This window comes from Asterias rubens, chromosome 16 (genome assembly GCF_902459465.1).
Source record: "Asterias rubens chromosome 16, eAstRub1.3, whole genome shotgun sequence".
In the NCBI taxonomy this organism is placed as follows: domain Eukaryota; kingdom Metazoa; phylum Echinodermata; class Asteroidea; order Forcipulatida; family Asteriidae; genus Asterias; species Asterias rubens.
The window spans coordinates 13602324-13621803 of NC_047077.1; the positions used below are offsets into that span (position 1 = coordinate 13602324).

The 19480-nt window shown below is 38.3% G+C and overlaps 1 protein-coding gene across 4 annotated transcripts in view; it reads right to left on the bottom strand.

Moving 5' to 3' along the window:
• LOC117300859 (rho GTPase-activating protein 18-like) overlaps positions 1-19480 on the bottom strand; it is a 90980-nt gene that overhangs the window by 4026 nt on the left and 67474 nt on the right. For all 4 annotated transcript variants that reach the window (XM_033784708.1, XM_033784711.1, XM_033784712.1 and 1 more), the window contains 9 exons: positions 19367-19438; positions 16389-16557; positions 15686-15777; positions 13576-13653; positions 8664-8823; positions 5287-5369; positions 2245-2451; positions 1335-1409; positions 898-945 (listed from right to left, as the gene is read on the bottom strand). In XM_033784708.1, coding sequence (XP_033640599.1) covers positions 898-945; positions 1335-1409; positions 2245-2451; positions 5287-5369; positions 8664-8823; positions 13576-13653; positions 15686-15777; positions 16389-16557; positions 19367-19438 — 984 coding nt within the window. The remainder of the gene's footprint in view (positions 1-897; positions 946-1334; positions 1410-2244; positions 2452-5286; positions 5370-8663; positions 8824-13575; positions 13654-15685; positions 15778-16388; positions 16558-19366; positions 19439-19480) is intronic.

Below are 19480 nucleotides of genomic sequence, written 5' to 3' on the forward strand. Positions count from 1 at the left end.
CTGAAAAGAGCCGGTTTGTTCTGCACGACGGTTTACATCAGTGTGCTCTGACTGTCTTGTGGAGAATGCTGGACTCTGCTGTGTGTTTGTGAACTTAATGTCCACTTTGGTTGCCGGCCTAGACCCATTTTAAAAGGCGGGAGAATACTGCTGAGCGATTTATTAATAAAAATTTGGGGGGGCTAATCGTCCTTACTCGCAGCTAGAGCTAAATTGCGAAGGATGCAGCTACAACGTGTTTGAGAAGCAGGCAATGCAAGGGCGCATTCAGCTGCCAGCCACATCAACCCATTATGACCACGGAGCACAGCCAAGAACGAAAGTGTTTGATTTTTTTCCTGAGGGAGGAAAACTGGATAGTCTGGGAAAACCCTCGTGGCACAGCAGAGAACCAACGCACAACTCAACTCACGTATGGCCCCAACCAGGAATCGAACCGGGGTCACCTTGGTGAGAGGCGAGCGCTTTACGCACAGGCCAACCGTACCACATGTATGTTGTCATGATTTGAGAGATTAATCATCCTTTCTTGCAGCCAAGAAGCTGGATTGTGAAAGAGATGCTACAATGTGGACCAGGCACAGACGTGCAAGGACACCTTTGGAAGCAAGCCACATTGATCCAGGTGACCACTGAGCAACACAATCAGAGAGAGGAAGTGATTGATTTTTACATACGAAAATCAGTGGTGAGAGGGCCAGGAGAGAACCTTATAAACCAATGCACAACTCTACTCTCAAACATAACATACAGTACATGTATGTCCATCATGTCCATAGCCAGGAATCGAACCAGGGCTACAGCGGTGAGAGGCAAGCGCCTTTACATTTTACTCAAGCCACTAGACACCCAGAGTTGCTAAGTAATTAAGAAGAATTAATTTTCACTTTTGCTTACATCGGCGGCTGAGTTTTTCCTTTCTTTCTTTCTGAAGAGTGTCATGACCTGAGAAAAGAAAGCATAATACAAAATGAGACTATTTTTATTTTGGATCGGTTTTTAGGCTCGATTTCACAAAGCACCAAGATTCATTTTAGAGATGAGCTGTCAGTATTGCCATGGTAACTTGTACTATGACATCACACTTTGCTTGCAACATTTTTAACAGTTTGTGTACGCTTTTTGCTTTGAAACAGCACCAACTGTCCAAAGTCATTCAGAGAAAAACATAATATAACAATAATAAAACAAAATAATAATAATTCACATTCCAATATAAAAAAATGTTGACCAATGTAGCATAAAGCTTGCAATTATTTGCAACATGAAAACAAAAATCGAATGATATTGTTGTGTAAAATCATTAAAACTTAGGTAACTATAAAATAACTCACGGATTTAGAGTCTCGTGTCTTCTTGGATTCTAACTCACACATTCGTCTTACTTGTTCCACCATCCTGAACGGTACCTAAATACAGCCAAGAGATAGAAGCCAAAAGTTTAAAACAACACAAATCACAATTTCAGCAGGAATAGAATTGGAAATCATTTCACCCCTACCAATATAAGCCTTTTTTGAGGTATGGCAGACACAATACAATGACACTGTTAGGTTTGGGTAAATTTGTCTTTATACACCCAAACCAAACAGTGCACTCCTATCACATCCGCCATACCTCAAAAAGGCTATTGGGGGATCAAGCTCTGCATACAAATGTCATTGGGCGTAGTAGACACATGTAGATAAAGCGTTTACATTTTGACTAGTAATTGCGAATAAAGGAACAAATTTCCAAAACTTTGTACATTTTTTTTAGTATTCTATGGCTGATAGATATAATCAAGAAGAGGAGGTTTGCAGAAAAAGTTTATGCCTATGTGTTATTTCACCAGCATTAGAACCAAGCACATGACTTTTGTTCAATTTTCCCCGTAGTTTCCCATGGTTGATTGTAGTTACAAAAAAGAACAAAAAATAGGCTGAAAATTTCAAGCCCCAAAACTTACCACACATACATGTAGGCATGTTGTGGTATTTCACCAGCATTTTCACACAAGCACATAGTCTTTTATCACTTTTCCCCGCAGTTTTCCATGGAATTAAAGTTTTAAAAAAATAAAAAAAAATCACTGAAAAATGTCATGCCCCAAAACTTACCACCCATAGAATGTTGTGGTATTTCCCCAGCATTTTTTGCACCCAGCACATAAACTTTGTTCACTTTTCCCCGCAGTTTTCCCATGGAATTGTAGTTACAAAAAAAAAAAAAATTCGCTGACAAATTTCATGCCCAAACACTTACCACCCATAGGATGTTGTGATATTTCACCAGCATTCTCATCACATTACACGTTCCTGCAGCAAATTGTAGTTCGGAGTAGTCAGGGCACTTTTTTCTCGACGACTGGGCAGTGAAGAGGTTGGGGGCCATTATCATCGCAATGTTGTTCAGTGACATCTTATTTTTGGGTTCGTGTTCTACGACCTTCCCAAGGAATTTCAAGAGTAGCTGTAAAGTGGTAGACAAAGAGAATTTGTTTGTACATGTTGATTACAGTGGTTTACAGACACTGGACACTATTGGTCTTTGTCAAAGACTAGCCTTCACAGTTGGTGTGTCTCAACATACGTGTACGCATACAATAACAAACCTGTGAAAATTTGAGCTCAATCGGTCGTCGAAGTTGTGATATAATAATGAAAGAAAAAAACATACTTGTCACATGAAGTGGCGGCTTTCAGATGCTTGATTTCGAGACCTCCAATTCTACGGTAAATCCGAGGTCTTGAAATCAAATTTGTGGAAAATTACTTCTTTCTCTTAAACTACATTACTTCAGAGGGAGCCGTTTCTCACAATGTTTTATACTACCAACCTCTCCCCATTACTCATTACCAAGACAGGTTTAATGCAAATAATTATTTTGAGTAATTACCAATAGTGTCCACTGCCTTTAATGGCAAAGTTTACTTTTGGTTTTTGGTACTGTTCCTTTGTTTTACTCCTATTTAGAAGTACAGTATAAAATAAAACTTATCTGTGAAAATTTTATTTTAAAAGGTTGTCGCGTTTGAGAGATATCATTTGGAGTCAGTGTATAATTGTTTTCCATGCAGAAAGAAGAATCCGTACAGAACTAGACAATCTAAGAAACATTACTGACAGTGGCAGTGTCATGGCCGAGCGGTTAAGAGCACCAGGTTCAAGCACTGGTGTTTGATCAGCAGGGTGTGGGTTCGGATCCCGGTCGTGACACTTGCTACATAAAATTGGGGAGGTAGTGCTTTCTGCTCTACCGGCTAGGCTTTGAATTGAAGATACCCAAGCCTACATTCGTATGGACTGTGAAAGGGGTCAGCCCTAGGAGTAGGTGGCAATGGCCCCTGGAAAAAATAATTGTAGCCCACACCTTGAAGTGGCCTTCAGGCCTTGTGTAACAGGTGACTTGCATAAAAAAAGAAAAAAGAAAAAAAATTGTTTCTCAGATTCTCGGCTCTGTGCGATATACACTTCATGACCATTCCCTCATTTTTCTGTTGCTCTTACGAAAAATTGTTTTCTTCAACATGATAAAAAAACACTGTGTGAAACGCATAAAACCAAACCAATCATCGTTTCAATTACCTACATTGTGTGAACCACTTGTTCTCAAGTCCACTTTGTAAGTACATGTAGCACTTAAACACGAATAGCATAGAGAGCACTACAATGAAGAGCAGCTACTCAAAGTGCTTCAATGAGAGTGGTAAACTGGAGGAGCCATCAGCTGTGCTTAAGTGCATTGGACTTCGAGCCAATACTTGAGCATAATAGAACTCCATAATGAAGAAGAACTGAACCACATGTACAGCTATACATCCACACCCCAGCTCTAACACCTGGGCGCAATTTCATAGAGCTGCTTAAGCTAAAAAGAAGCTTAGCATAATAAAATTATGCTTACCGAAATAAGGTTACCAGCCAAAATACATGTCACATGTACAATTTGTGACTGGTATCCCGCTCATTTCTGCTTAGCAGACGACTTTTTAAGCACGGTTTTCTACTTAAGCAGCTCTATGAAAATGAGCCCAGACATGAACAAACTTTAACTTACAAAGCTCCATCTGGATTATTTCTGAACCATATACAAATGATATACGTCTAATGCCACAATCAGTAATTTATAGGTCAAAGAAAGACCCAAGCCAATTTGCAGAGACTCCTTAATTGAGACTAATGACTAATTACCGCCTACTTGTTTCTATTCCTAATGATCGAGCCCATCGTAACATGAATAAAGATGAGAAATGCTCAAGAATCAGTCATCAGGTTCATGTTTTAAATGAAGAAAGATGAAAGGAACGCCCAAAATTTGCAAGATGCGGCATAATGAATGTATCCTCACTTGTGAGAGACTGATAAGAATGAAAGCAGTGTGAAACCGACCGATGTGTAATCAACATTGACAGAGTTGTGGTTGATATAGCTGCTTTTCTTATCCCCTCCCCTCTCTCTTCCCCCCCCCCCCTCTCCATCCTCCCTCATGTTTGGAAAAGTTAAGAGCTAACGATGAAATGTCTTGGCCCCATCTGGCCGATCTATTAAACAGGCATGCAACTGCCTGTTGACAATTTTTCGAAGGCACAATGCAAGTGCGGAGCGTGGCAGCCGAAACGCCACGTGACATGAGACCCACATGGTACCCTAAAAATGTTGAGGTTTATTACGCTCTCAAGGAGCATTGTTAGCATGTACCAGGCTTATTTTACATTATTGTAGTTGTACATTGTTGTTGCCAGGCATGTACTAGGCTAAAAAAAATCAACAACAAAAATTGTTGGAAACGCGAAAGAGTTGCATGCCTGAAAAAAGGCTCAAATTTGTCGACAATGCATTGGGAGGGAGGAGGGGAGCTTTTTAAAATTGATTCTCACAAAACCTGCAAAAAATTTAATTTTCAGTTTTGGGTACTGCCTGGTTAATCATTTTCCAAACCTTGCAAAGTTTCAAAAATCCAACCTTTGTAGCACTTTTTATTGATGCAGGGGGCTAGAAGGTTTCAGCTGAAGTCTTTAATTATTTAAACGAGAAATTACCTCTTTCTCAAAAACTATTTTACTTCAGAGGGAGTCGTTTTTCACAATATTTGGTACTATCAACAGCTTTCAATTGCTTGTTATCAAGTAAGTTTTTATGCCAATAAATGTTTTGAGTGATTACTAATGGTGTCCAGTGCCTTTAATGACATGCATTTTTCTAAGGGCTGAAAAAAAAATCAGAAAAGAGACTAAGGTAGGAAGAAATATCACGGCTGTAAATGTGACCCCGACCTCAATCTAGTGACCTTTTGTCAACACTGACCTTTAGGGTTGCTCTGTGGATGTCTGGAAGAACGAGGATCAGCAGGTTTAGACACTGAAGCTGCTTCTTACGATCTTGGATTTCTGTCAGGAAGAAAAGACAAACAAAATTACTATGATGGAATCGGACAAAAATTAAATTCATCAATCTGTCTTTTGAAAATTAAAAATTGCTACATGTACCAGCATTTAGGGATGCCTTTTCATCCAAAATAGGCCTGGAATTTAATCTTTGCGAGAGAGGGGCCATTGTAATTTTGCAAAGACCATTACACTTGAAGTCTACAGGGGTCGATTTCACAAAGAGTTAGGACTTATCTCGAGTTAGGACAAGTAACTCGTCCTAACTTAGAATTTATCTTAAGGTCTGCATGCTACAGTGCAGGGTTGGGACTCGTCCTAAGTCCTAAGATTAGTCTTAAGTTAGGAAGAGTTTTGTGAAATCGACGGCAGGAAACTTTGGAAGGGACACCAACGCTAAACCTGCACACAGATGGCAATGGCTCTGCTATAGGGTCAAAACATAAGCATCTAAACAATCCAGTACAAGAAAGCGATTAACTCGACTTAGGGATGACATTTTGCCAAATTTCTTGCTGTCATGACCATGCAAAGAGTCTTCTTGTAACACATCCAACAAGACTGACAGATTTATGATTCATCAACGTCCCATGGTCTTTTCTCTTCATAATTTTTTCTTTCAAAACTAAAAAAAATACCCCAAAAAGAAGGTCAATGAAAATCAATCTTAACTTATGCTGACAGATAAGTAACCAAATCCCTTCCCAAAGAAAAGAAGAAAAAACCACAAGACTGGACATTTCCTTTGCTCCACTGCGACAAAGAGAACTAAATAAGAAAGGAGAGAGTCTAAGAGTTTCCGTAGCGAGGAAATTTCATGTCCTTCCCGAAAGATCCTAACCCCAGCTTCACATCACAAAAAGGTTTCCTGCCAATAACGAGGTCCGTAGAGTCACTGCTGGTTCAATTGTTGATAACAGGCCAAGTTGACAGGGTGCTTTAATTGCTTCAAGATGGCCGGCACGATGGATGGATGAGGGAATGGATGAAGAGTTATGGGAAGGTAGTCAGACTGATGACTTGGCTGTTGTGTTTCAAGCCAATTTTTGTCTCCCCTCTTTGTTTGATTTTTGATTTTAAGACGTAATATAAACCAGAGATTGGACAGTCTGACAATATTTTGGTAGGGCTGGGACTTAGGGGAGTTGGGAAGCTGTTGTGGTCTAGGTCCCCAAGGGCCAGATGGCCCTACTTTGAGGTACACCAGAGTTTTGTTGAAATTGAAAAGGTGTGAGGTTTAGACCCAAGAAAACAAGAGATGTGTGGTCAGTGTGAGAACAAAAAAACATGTGGTCAGTGTGAAAACAAGAGAAGTTTGGCCATCAGGGTGTGAAAACAAGAGGTGTACAGTCAGTGTGAAAACAAGAGAAGTTTGGCCATCGGGGTGAAAAAAAAGATGTGTGGTCAGTATGAAAACAAGATAAGTTTGGCCATCGGGGTGAAAACAAGAGATGTGTGGTCAGTGTTAAAACAAGATAAGTTTGGCCATCAGGGTGTGAAAACAAGAGGTGTACGGTCAGTGTGAAAACAAGAGGTGTACGGTCAGTGTGAAAACAAGAGGTGTACGGTCAGTGTGAAAACAAGAGAAGTTTGGCCATCAGGGTGTGAAAACAAGAGGTGTACGGTCAGTGTGAAAACAAGAGAAGTTTGGCCATCGGGGTGAAAAAAAAGATGTGTGGTCAGTATGAAAACAAGATAAGTTTGGCCATCAGGGTGAAAACAAGAGATTTGTGGTCAGTGTTAAAACAAGATAAGTTTGGCCATCAGGGTGAAAACAAGAGATGTACGGTCAGTGTGAAAACAAGATAAGTTTGGCCATCAGGGTGTGAAAACAAGAGGTGTACGGTCAGTGTGAAAACAAGATAAGTTTGGCCATCAGGGTGTGAAAACAAGAGGTGTACGGTCAGTGTGAAAACAAGAGAAGTTTGGCCATCAGGGTGATAACAAGAGATTTGTGGTCAGTGTGAAAACAAGATAAGTTTGGCCATCAGGGTGAAAACAAGAGATTTGTGGTCAGTGTTAAAACAAGATAAGTTTGGCCATCAGGGTGAAAACAAGAGATTTGTGGTCAGTGTTAAAACAAGATAAGTTTGGCCATCAGGGTGAAAACAAGAGATTTGTGGTCAGTATGAAAACAAGATAAGTTTGGCCATCAGGGTGAAAACAAGAGATGTGTGGTCAGTATGAAAACAAGATAAGTTTGGCCATCAGGGTGAAAACAAGAGATTTGTGGTCAGTGTTAAAACAAGATAAGTTTGGCCATCAGGGTGAAAACAAGAGATGTACGGTCAGTGTGAAAACAAGATAAGTTTGGCCATCAGGGTGTGAAAACAAGAGGTGTACGGTCAGTGTGAAAACAAGATAAGTTTGGCCATCAGGGTGTGAAAACAAGAGGTGTACGGTCAGTGTGAAAACAAGATAAGTTTGGCCATCAGGGTGAAAACAAGAGATGTACGGTCAGTGTGAAAACAAGATAAGTTTGGCCATCAGGGTGTGAAAACAAGAGGTGTACGGTCAGTGTGAAAACAAGATAAGTTTGGCCATCAGGGTGTGAAAACAAGAGGTGTACGGTCAGTGTGAAAACAAGAGAAGTTTGGCCATCAGGGTGATAACAAGAGATTTGTGGTCAGTGTGAAAACAAGATAAGTTTGGCCATCAGGGTGATAACAAGAGATTTGTGGTCAGTGTGAAAACAAGATAAGTTTGGCCATCAGGGTGAAAACAAGAGATGTGTGGTCAGTGTGAAAACAAGAGAAATTTGGCCATCAGGGTGAAAACAAGAGATTTGTGGTCAGTCTGAAAACAAGAGAGGCTGGCCATCATCAGGGTGAAATCAAGGGGTGTGTGGTCAGCATGCAAACAAGAGAAGTTTGGCCATCAGGGTGAAAACAAAAGGTGTTCTTGAGAAAGAAATAATTTCTCACTAAATTAATAAAAGACTTCTAGCTAGTCTTTTATTCTAATCTGAAAGCACACAAATTCGGCCAACAAGGGTGTTTTTTTCTTTCATCATTTTCTTGCAACTTCGCAACCAGTTGAGCCGAAATTTTCACAGGCTTGTTATTTTATGGTTATTATGGGATACACCAAGTGCGAAGACTGGTCTTTGACAATTACCAAACGTGTCCCTTTAGTATTTGAGTGAGAAAATTCAGACGGAGCTGTTTCTCACAATGTTTTATACTATCAACATCTCTTCAAGTACGTTTTTATGCTGACAATTATTTTGAGTAATTGCCAAAAGTGTCCAGTGCCTTTCAACGTGTGGCCACTTTTAAATAAGTTTGTAGAACTTACTTTCAACCATTGCGAACGCATTGATATAATCCAGAGTGAGTATTGGGGTTGGAAGATCACGTAGAAACTGCTTCAAGAGACCAACGACGTCATTGATTCGTAAATCCTCAAATTTGAACTTTCCGTCGTAAAATGCGCTTTCAATTTCTTCCCTGAGTTGCTGTGTAAAAAAAAGGTAAACAAAAACAAAAACAAAAATGTTAAAAGCTTTTGGACACAAATTTATTTTTATTTCAAAACCCGAAATATTGCTGAATGCAAGTAAATAAAAATAATGACAATAAAAATATTTCACCTTGTACATGTAAACTGTTACATATAGCGGTTGGTAAATACATGGGTCTTACTCAAACATATTCCAGCATACAAGTGCTCAAAAACATTAAGTATGAAGCGTTATGTTGTCATTGACCATGTTGACTATTGTATGCCAACGAAATGTTTTAAATCTGCGAGAAAAAAAAACTGTTTACAAATTTCTCTCTGGAAATTTAGAATAGCGTAAATCTGTCCAAATTATCAAATAAGACTCCAATTATTTCATTTTAAACACCCGACCCCAAATAAAAATTAAGAAATACATAAAATATAATTAATAATTAAAAAGTGTCAAAAAAAATAATTAAATGTTAAAAAAATAAAAATAAAATATGCTCTGAACCAAAAAACTACATATATTTTTTTTAACATGAACAATCTAAAGTATGCCTTACACTGTAACACGATACCATGTGTCACAGCAAAACACAGGTTTTGCTTATTTCAAGTCATACCAAGTCAACAAGTTAACAAAAAACCAAGGACAATATTTTGAAGTAGTTTTAGGGTAAATTAGCAATTAATAAAATCAGCTATGACAGACATTTGTCACTTCTCATAAAGAAAGAGAGAAATCAACCAGAATAAACAGCCCAAGAAAAAAGTGCAACGGAGTCAAGCTAATTTTGTAACGTGTTTCGCAAAGTCCTAAATTCGAAACATCCTGTCGGAGCAGAACGACCACAAGAAGAGCCAACGCATGTCACAAATCATTAATGATCTTCAAAACCGCAACTGCTGTGTTCTGCAACAAATAACTCCATAACAGGAACTTTCTTCATTAATTTTTAACACCCATACTAATGGTACAGCCATCAAAGAAGTTCTGCAAAAATCCAAGGCCAACTCGATTCGTTGTTTAAAGGCAGTGGACACTATTGGTGATTACTCAAAATATTTATTAGCATAAAACCTTACTTGGGAACAAGTAATTGGGAGAGGTTGGTAGTATAAAACATCGTGAGAAACGGCTCCCTCTGCAGTGGAAAAGTTTTCGAGAAAGAAGTAATTTTCCACGAATTTGATTTCGAGACCTCAGATTTAGAATTTGAGGTCTCGAAATCAAGCATCTGAAAGCACACAACTTGGTGTGACCATGGTGGTTTTTCTTTCATTAATATCTCGCAACTTCGACGACCAATTGAGCTCAAATTTTCACAGGATTGAATGTATTTTATGCATATGTTGAGATACACCAAGTGAGAAGACTGGTCTTTGACAATTACCAATAGTGTCCACTGTCTTTAAAGGTTTTGGCAATGTATTATTTTTATTATTATTATATGTTTCTGGTAATGAAACCAAGGATGCGCAATAAATAAGGGAATCAATGTGTGGTGAAGAGGTTTTCAACTAGTGGTTTAATCCCAACGAGGCCTGGTTCTTGATAATTTTACCGAGACGACGACACACGCATCGCACAGCGTGTGTTTGTGCGGCCATTTTGTTGGTTGACAAAACAGCATCGCGTAGCGTTCAATAAACACAAACTCCAACGTGAATTTCATTTTCAACGCGTGTACATAATGGCGCGCGTGTCTCCTTGTGGTCCCGTCGCGTTTGTGCAAGCAACATCACCAGTGCGCCCTCTATAGTTCTTATATACATGTATAACTCTTTGGCATAATCAGTTTACTTTAGTACAGTCCTCATCCCAGGTTCAAACAAAACTCGGGTTGGATTTAGATGAGTTTGGGTGGACAGGGTTGTTGAAGTTAAGCGGTTATTCTTTAATTGCTTACTGTTGTTAAGAGTAGAGTTTAAACTTAAAAAATAAAATATCTTTTATCTGGGATTCATCACCATTTGACATGTGTTTTGCAATAAAAATGATTTGTAAGTAATTCCAAGCATCCGCTTCTCTATTTCCTTATCAAAGGCCACTGTACTTTCTAAATCTGAGGCAAGTAGAAAAAATAAGCTGAGCAGACTTCCACCATACATTTTTTTCTGAGAAAGTTATAAAATAATTCCCTCAAGACGAACCTGAGAATTCATCACATCCTGGCTTAATATCCAAAAGATTAATTAAGATTACTTAAAGGCACTGTACACGTTTTTTTATTGTCAGAGACCAGTGTTCTCACTTGATGTATCCCATCATACGCATAAAATAACAAGCCTATGAAAATTTGGGCTCAATCGGTCATCGAAGTTGCGAGAAAATGATGAAAGAAAAAAACATACATTATATAGCAAGAGACTTCTAGCTAGACATCTCTTATTATTTTAATAGTGAGAAATTACATCTTTCTCAAAAACTATGTTACTTCAGAGGGAGTGGTTTCCCACAATGTTTCATACTATCAACAGCTGCCCATTATCAAGTTAGTTTTTAAGTTAATAAGTGTTTTGAGAAATTACCAAATGCGTACCCTGCCCTTTAAACTGCGCAGTTAAAGGGACTCGTTGCTACAACAACAATAAACAGTCTTAGCCTTGAAAGGGAATCAAATTTTGATGTCACAGGGCTATTTTCGCAGATAACTTTTTGCAGGAGTTAATTGAGCGGATTTTAAACTGTTGCGAATTATCCGTCGAGAATTTTGACGTTAAAAATTTGTATCGCATTTATATTAGCGGGGAGTATGAATCAGAAATTGAAATTGTCTGGTTGTCACAAATTCATAACGACTTATTCGCAACAGTTGAAATGTGCTCATGTCTCATTCTGTATTGTTTGCCCTTGTTAAAGGCAGTGGACACTATTGGCAGACATGCCAACCTCTGGGATCACAAAACTGTATTCTGAAACCCCAAAACCTGTATTTTGCATCAAAAACCTGTATTTTTTTTTAAAACACGCGTAAACGTAGTTAAGCCCCGAGACAGGCAAAATAGAGAAGGTGTGAAGGCCATTTAGTTATCAAACAGCCTAATTAAACCAGTTAATTAAAACTTGAAGAAAAATGAAGAAAAATGAAGAAAAATAAATAAAAATAAATAAAAATAAAAATAAAATAAAAAATAAAATAAAAAATTACAAAATTGGGCAGAGGTTTCCTACGGGTGGTTAACCCAATGGAACAGGTTTTGTATGGAAAAAAGATATTGATAAATCATATCTTAAAGACATTGACTAATCATATCCTATTTCATATAGAAACCCTTGTCAATTACAAAACGAAACCAATTTAATTTCAATGAAGAAAAAAAAAAATTCATCCCAAAAAGTTTCGTTTGTTGTATTTGGGGGCATAGTTCTTAAATTTATCTTATAAAAATCTCGCTTCAGGCGCTCTATATCTTTTGTGTCTTTATTTTGGCAAAAAATTCTTTTGCAAACTCGATTCGTCCGTTCACAAAACGACCGATACCATATAAGGGCATTTGACAACAGCGCCCTCTGTTGTTCAATGAATTGTGTTAGACTGGTTCCCTGTGAAATCGGGACGTCAGATAAACTGGAATCTCCGTTGCGCTCGCTAGATGTGTGGTGAAAGTTGAATAAGGAATACCCCCGTGGAATAATAGAGTTCACTGGATAATCATTATCGGCCGTAAGTAGTCGGCCGAAAACTTTGTGTCAATAAAAAAAATATTGAACTTGAGTTAAAAAAGGGCTCGACGGCCAACTGGGATAAAATTGTATTTTTTGCGGTGGCGATGCTCAAAACCGTATTTTTTTTGCAAAACCCGTATACCCGTATTTTTTACAAAAACCTGTACGAAATACGGGAAAAACGTACTAGTTGGCATGTCTGTATTGGTAATTTCTGAAAATAATTATTATCATAAAACCTTTCTTGATTACAAGTAATGGGGAGAGGTTGATAGTATACAAATATTGACTGCTTCGAGTGCTATGGTTAAAACTATGACTCCCGAGGTGATCCCCTGAGCGTTCTATTTTCCCCGAGGCGAAGCCGAGGGAAAATAGAACGCTACGGGGATCACCGAGGGAGTCATAGTTTTTAACCATTGCACGAGTAAAAGCAGTCAATATTTGTTTTATAACACCCCAAACATTTCTAAATACTGTACTATTATTATTAAGTTACAGACCTGAATGCTACAACCCACGGACGACGCGAATACAGATTGCAAACACTTTTACTGTGCTGCATGGAGTGTCGTGCAATCCGAAATGGTTACAGACTATTAACTTATCATCCTCGTACACGCAACGGACGTCTGGGTACTGCACGCAGTGTGCTAGTCTTCGGACTAGCGCATGGCAAACCGACGCACTATCACACGGCCGTCGTCTAGCAAAACTAAGACATGTCATGTGACGCGCTCTAAACCAATGAGCAGGCAGAATACTTGCAAGGGGTGTTATAATATAAAACATTGTGAGAAACGGCTCCCTCTGAAGTGCCATAGTTTTCGAGAAAGATGTAATTTTCCACGAATTTGATTTCGAACGAACTTGAGGTCTCGAAATCAACCATCTAAACGCACACAACTTCGTGTGAGAAGGGTTTGTTTTTCTTTCATTATTATCTCGCAACTTCGATGACCGATTGAGCTCAAATTTTCACAGGTTTGTTATTTTATGCTTATGTTGAGATACCCCAACTGTGAAGGCTAGCCTTTGACAATAACCAATAGTGTCCACTGCCTTTAAAAATAACCAGAATTAAGATCCTACCTTTATTCTTGCTGTTGAACCAGGCACTCGTAATACACCTTCTTCATCAAGGCCATTGTCTTCTAAGTACCCGATAATCTGGAGAAAATAAATAAATAAATCTCAAAATGATTCAATACTCATTTTTAAATTTCTTTAAATTCATGAATATGATACTTGGGTTAGGTTCCACTTGGGTTAGGTTCCAGGTCTTTTTTTTTCAGCTGGACCACACATCTGGAACTCTGCACGACTTTATCTAGATATTTTCTTTACTAAATGTAAATCTCTTATCAAGACTTATCTTACGTCACAGGTTTTCAAGGACTAATTGTTGTGTGTCCGTTTTCTATTGTTTTGTCTCTGTTTTTTTTTTACTGCGCCTTGAACACCCAGCAGGCATGGCAGGTTTTGTTTTTTTGTTGCTTTCATTATATTGATCAACTGAGTCAAAATTCCACAGATTTGTTATTTTATGCATGTTGGGATATAGCAAGTGAGAATACAGGGCCCAATTTTATGGGCTTGCAGAAGCAGGGAATTCTGTGCTTAAGTCAAGCGTATTTCACGGGTAAGAGGGGAATTTTGGCTTGTGCGCGCGCGTACTCCATGTTACTAGGCATTCTACGCTTACAAAACTATTGCATAAATTTGGCGCTTGCAAAATAAGCAGAGAATGGTGAGCAGAATTCAGCGTTAAGCAGAAGCCATGAAATTTGGCCCTGGTTTTTGTCATCATTACAAAAGGTGCCCATAGTGCCTTTAAATGAAAAGTCTACATGCTAGAGTTGTACATTCTCGTTAAGTTAACAGATAGCACTCTGACATCTCATATGGAAATAACAAATTAATGCTGCAATAGTTTCACATGAGATGTGTCAAGTCAGAATGAGAATAAGTGAAATGTTTTTTTCGACCATCGCATGCCAAAGGCAAGAACTGCGTACTTTTTATTCACAGAAGGTCCGTTTGACCTGAGTAATATTTCATAAATCTGTCATAAACCATCAAGATAATAGATCTGGAAGCAATATAGATTGCAGCTGACTGTCTTAAAAAGGAAAAGCACAGCTTTGCATTGGGAAGTAATTTTTAAAAATTCTAATCCTCTTAAAGGAACACGTTGCCTTGGATCGGACGGGTCGGTCGTTGAAAAGCATTTGAACCCGTTTGTTATGAAATGCATATGGTACGATAGATAATTCAAAAGTAGAATATAATGATCCGCACAAATTTGCCTCGAAATTGCATGGTTTTCCTTTTACATTGCGAAATAACACTGTCGGCCATATGGGAGTCAATTTGACTCCCATAAATGGCTGAACGTGTTTAGTCAACGAGGTAAAAGGAAAACCGCGCAATTTCAAGGCATATTTTGTGTAGATCATTGTGTTCTCCTTTTACAACATCTTGCTAACCAATCCCATATACATTTTTTATCAAACGATTACAAGCGCTTTTTATAGACCAACTCCTCCGATCCAAGGCAACGTGTTCCTTTAAATTTCAGGAAGACCCAGTTTTTTCCCAATTGGAGGAAATAGAGAGAAGGCAAAATGAAACACTGCCATAAATCATCAGCATTCAAATCTGAAATCAACATCTCACAAGATCATGATTGAAACCGATAGCTAAGATTTTGAAGGTTTACCATTTCTGGGCCCAATTTCATAGAGCTGCTAAGCACAAAAATTTGCTTAGCATGAAATTTCTTCCTTGATAAAAACAGGTTAACCAACCAAATTTCCATGTGATTTTCAGGATTAAGCAAACAAAAGCTGAATACCAGTAACAAGCACTATGCAACAAACGGAAATTTGGCTGGTTATCCTGTTTTTATCAGGGAAGAAATTTCATGCTTAACAAATTTTTGTGCTTAGCAGCTCCATGAAAGTGGGCCCTGCCCTCTCAGAGGATAAAATCTGCTTGATGAGATCAAACTTTCTTAAGAATTGCTTTTTGGCACAACATCTAAGGCTTTCATTATTTGAGTGAGAAATTACATCTTTCTTAAAAACTACGCTACTTCAGAGAGGGCCGTTTCTCACAATGTTTTATGCTATCAATAGCTCTCCATTGCTCATTACCAAGTCAGTTTTTATGCTAACAATTAGGAAATGAAGATCCATACCTTCTGTAATACAAGAGGTGTGTCTGTATCTGGCCTCCAGATTCTATCATTCTCAACCAGGGTTGTCAGCGGAACGCCAAAAATACCTGAATCTACAAAGAAAAGAAGGATGAATGATTTAGTATTAGTTGGGAAATTGAGATTGGTTGATTGTTGTTTTTACACACGTTTCTCAATTGGGAACTCTTAATAATAATAATAATAAAAAAATCTTATTTAGTGCAGTTTACAATAACCGTCTAAATGCGCTTTACATTAGTGCCGTGGTCATTGGGCCAATAATCCCTTTAATCATGTTAATCTTTCTCAGCTCAGTGAGCTCCCTGGGGGAGTACACAAACCTGTTATGGGCAACCGTAGCGCTCCAAAGGCTTTTTCATACACAATATACATGTATCAACCTCTACCCTCGCAGGTACCCATTTACATGTATATCACTGAACGAAGAGAAGCAGTTAGTACCTTGCTCAAGTGCCACGACCGGGATTCGAATATCAACATTTTATACAAGAGTCCACAAGTTAGTTTTATTGAAACGTAGTTCCACATACCTTGCAGGAAAATACTAAATGTTGAAGCGCCTTGAGCATCACTGAGTGACGGATATGCTTGCATGCTAACTGTATATATACATGGACATGTACAATGTAAGCCACTGTTGTTGTTATTATTATTATATAAAGAAGGATACACATGTACACACCTTTGGTTTTCCTTCGACTTGATTTGCGGACTGGCTGGAAGGTGAGACCAAGCCGGTCAAACATGGCGGTCAGCTCAATCAGAGCAATCTGACGGACCCTGTCAATATCTCTAGGGGACAGGAAGTGGACAGGGGTGATACCCAGCCTGTCTCGAGCGATGGTGATATTCTACAAAAAAGGAAAATAATAACACGTTTTTAAAACTACACTAATGACCTAGAGATATAATAAAATAATAACAATTTGGGAGGCTATCATAAGAGCTGAATTGCAAAAGACACGGCTACAACTGTTCGAGAAGCAGGCTTGCAAGGGCATGGAAAATTACTTCTTTCTCGAAAACTATGTTACTTCAGAGGGAGCTGTTTCTCACAATGTTTCTTACGATCAACAGCTCCCCATTACTCGTTACCAATTAAGGATTTATGCTAATAGTTATTTTGAGTAATTACTAATAGTGTCCACTGCCGAAAAGGGGGATGGAGAAAAACTATTAACTAATGTGTCCATTGGAACAGATTGTCCCTTGCCTCACAGTTTTGACATCTTGCTCAACTCTAATTTTCATTTATCCCTTGCTTGCTTTAAACACTAAAATCTAAACACCTGAACAAAATCTGAATTCAAATAAGTGTCTGCTGCGCCCATGTATCTTTCTTCCATCCATATTTATTATTAGGGAACTTTCTGTAGAATCAGGAAGGGTTGGCAACTCTTCATCAACTACCCCTCCCCCACGAAAAAAATAAAATGAAATAAAATAAACAAGAATAAAAAATATAAAAAAATCAAATTAAACTTAAAACCAAAGAACAATTTGACATTCTCTCTTTTAATTCTCCTCAGCTTGTTCAATCTCCCAATTCGTCACTCACTCCCCAATTGAACACATCCTCATTCCATCGTCTGATAAACTAGTTAGCGCCACACTGCTGTCGCAAACTCAATACCCTGCCATTCCCAAAGGAGATTGGTCACATCTCCAAACAGCAGAACATAAAAAAAACCACCCTCCTCGTCAGCGGGGAATAAAATGGAATGCGGCTGGGTTTTTTTTTTTCAGACCGAGCCCTAAACGTCTTGCGTCTTGCTTCCCTCTTTGTTTTGAATGCCTCCTCTCCTCACCCCCCCCACCCCACACTCAATCTTTCCAAATTGCAAACGGTAATTCATGAGTTCCGTCTTCCCGTTTTGGAGATGACTGTTGCCCATATTTGGTCGTTACTCGGTGTTGCAGGGGAAAGCATCTTGAGGTTCTTGTTTGAGTGGAGTGTAGCAAAGTCATTCAAAAACAAATCGACGTCACATTATAATTTCATGAGTTTATGGCCAGCTTCCAACATCTCCAGCAGTAATCAATGAAACACAATGGAAATAAGTCCTTGACTTTTTTTAGGTTATCCTCAGCAAAAAAACACATTATCTTGGTCTGTTTTGTAAAGACAGTATTTAGCTTTTGTAGCTTTTTAAATACATCAAATCAAATATTGTTGACACAATGGTTTCCAAATAGAAGTAGCACTATAGTGGTCATAGTCATACGCCCGTTAATTTTGGCATGCAAGCTCAAGCGAGTACCACAATCAGTATCGGTACTCATCAGTACATGTAAGTCTAGTGCGCAAACTGCCAAAGCGTCCTATACTTATCAAACACGACTCTCATGTTAAATTTTCGAGTGAGTGTTTGAACAGTACATGTACATGTACATGGCAAACTAAAGTTTGAAATGCATGTTCCACCCATCAAATGACAAGCATCTAGAAAGTGCGAAAGTTTTCTAACTTCTTCCAAAAAGAATATAAAAATATTGCATGACCATCTTGTTTTCATGCATCAATTATATTTATTGGATCATCAAAACAACAGTGTGAGGAGAAAGGTTTGTGTTAAGATGGCCGTTGTTGTTGTACCCCTCAGGGGAATCTTCAAATTGCCGATTCATGAAAATATCCACCTCCTGTCGTAAAAAGAAAACCCAAAACAAGATCTTCCCCCTACCCAACTGTTGAAAGGAACCTTACTGAATTGGTAAGAATAAAATTTGTCTAAAATCACAAATTTACTTAAAACTTACAGCGTCTTAATGATGATAGTAGAAAACATCCCTTGAAATAATGTTGTCGGAAATGTAATATTTGATGAGAAATAAGTTTCTAATTTCCCGTTTGGAGTTTTTTCACTCAGTGAGCGTTTTATGCATTTTTTTTTTCAAATCGAGGTCATGCAAAATGTGTTTTTTTCCACTATTTTCTTGTGACCCAGATGGCCGATTGATCTCAAACTTCTACAAGTTTGTCAGTTTATGTCAAGTGGATTACATAAATTGCTCACACTGCCAGCAACTGCCAGCAAGAGTTAATCCAACGGTTCTTTTCAGAACCACCCCAACTCATTTAGAGATAGTCATTACATGGTGTTACCGCAAACTTTTCTATATCTTACTTCCACCATGCAAAGTTTCAAATCCTACTTAGCAACTGTTTTGTTAGCAAAAACCAATATTCCACTTTATACCTGTTCATGTTTGTTGTGTTGTCATTTAGCTTTCGAGAAAGACTCTGCTGAGGTTGAAACATCAGGCCATTAACAATTTTTTGAAAAAAAAATTAAATTCTGTAATGTTCCTTTAAAGGATTTGGGTACTTTTTGTCCACAGATTTACATCAAACTTACACAGTTTGAAGATAATGATAGTAGAAAGCGTACCTTAAAATATCAGTTGCTGAGGTGCCGTGGTTTTTGAGAAATGAGTAAAGCAATGTCATGAACTTCATTTTCGTCTCAGTGATCATGAGACAAAAAATTATTTTAGCATGTAAAAACGTATTTTCATGACTCATTTCTCAAAAACTACACTACCTCAGCAACTAATATTTTAAGGTACGCTTTCTATTATTGTCTTCAAACTGTCAAAGTTTACTATAAATCTGTGGACGATGAGTGTAAAGTACAATCAGAGCACATAGGAACTTACCGGAAGGGCAGCAGACAAACTCCTAAGTAGGTCGTCTTGTTTCAGGAAATTATCCTCAGATGATTGTAAATCCTAAAGGTGCGAAAAATGGAAAAACAAAGCGTGACGAGAGGG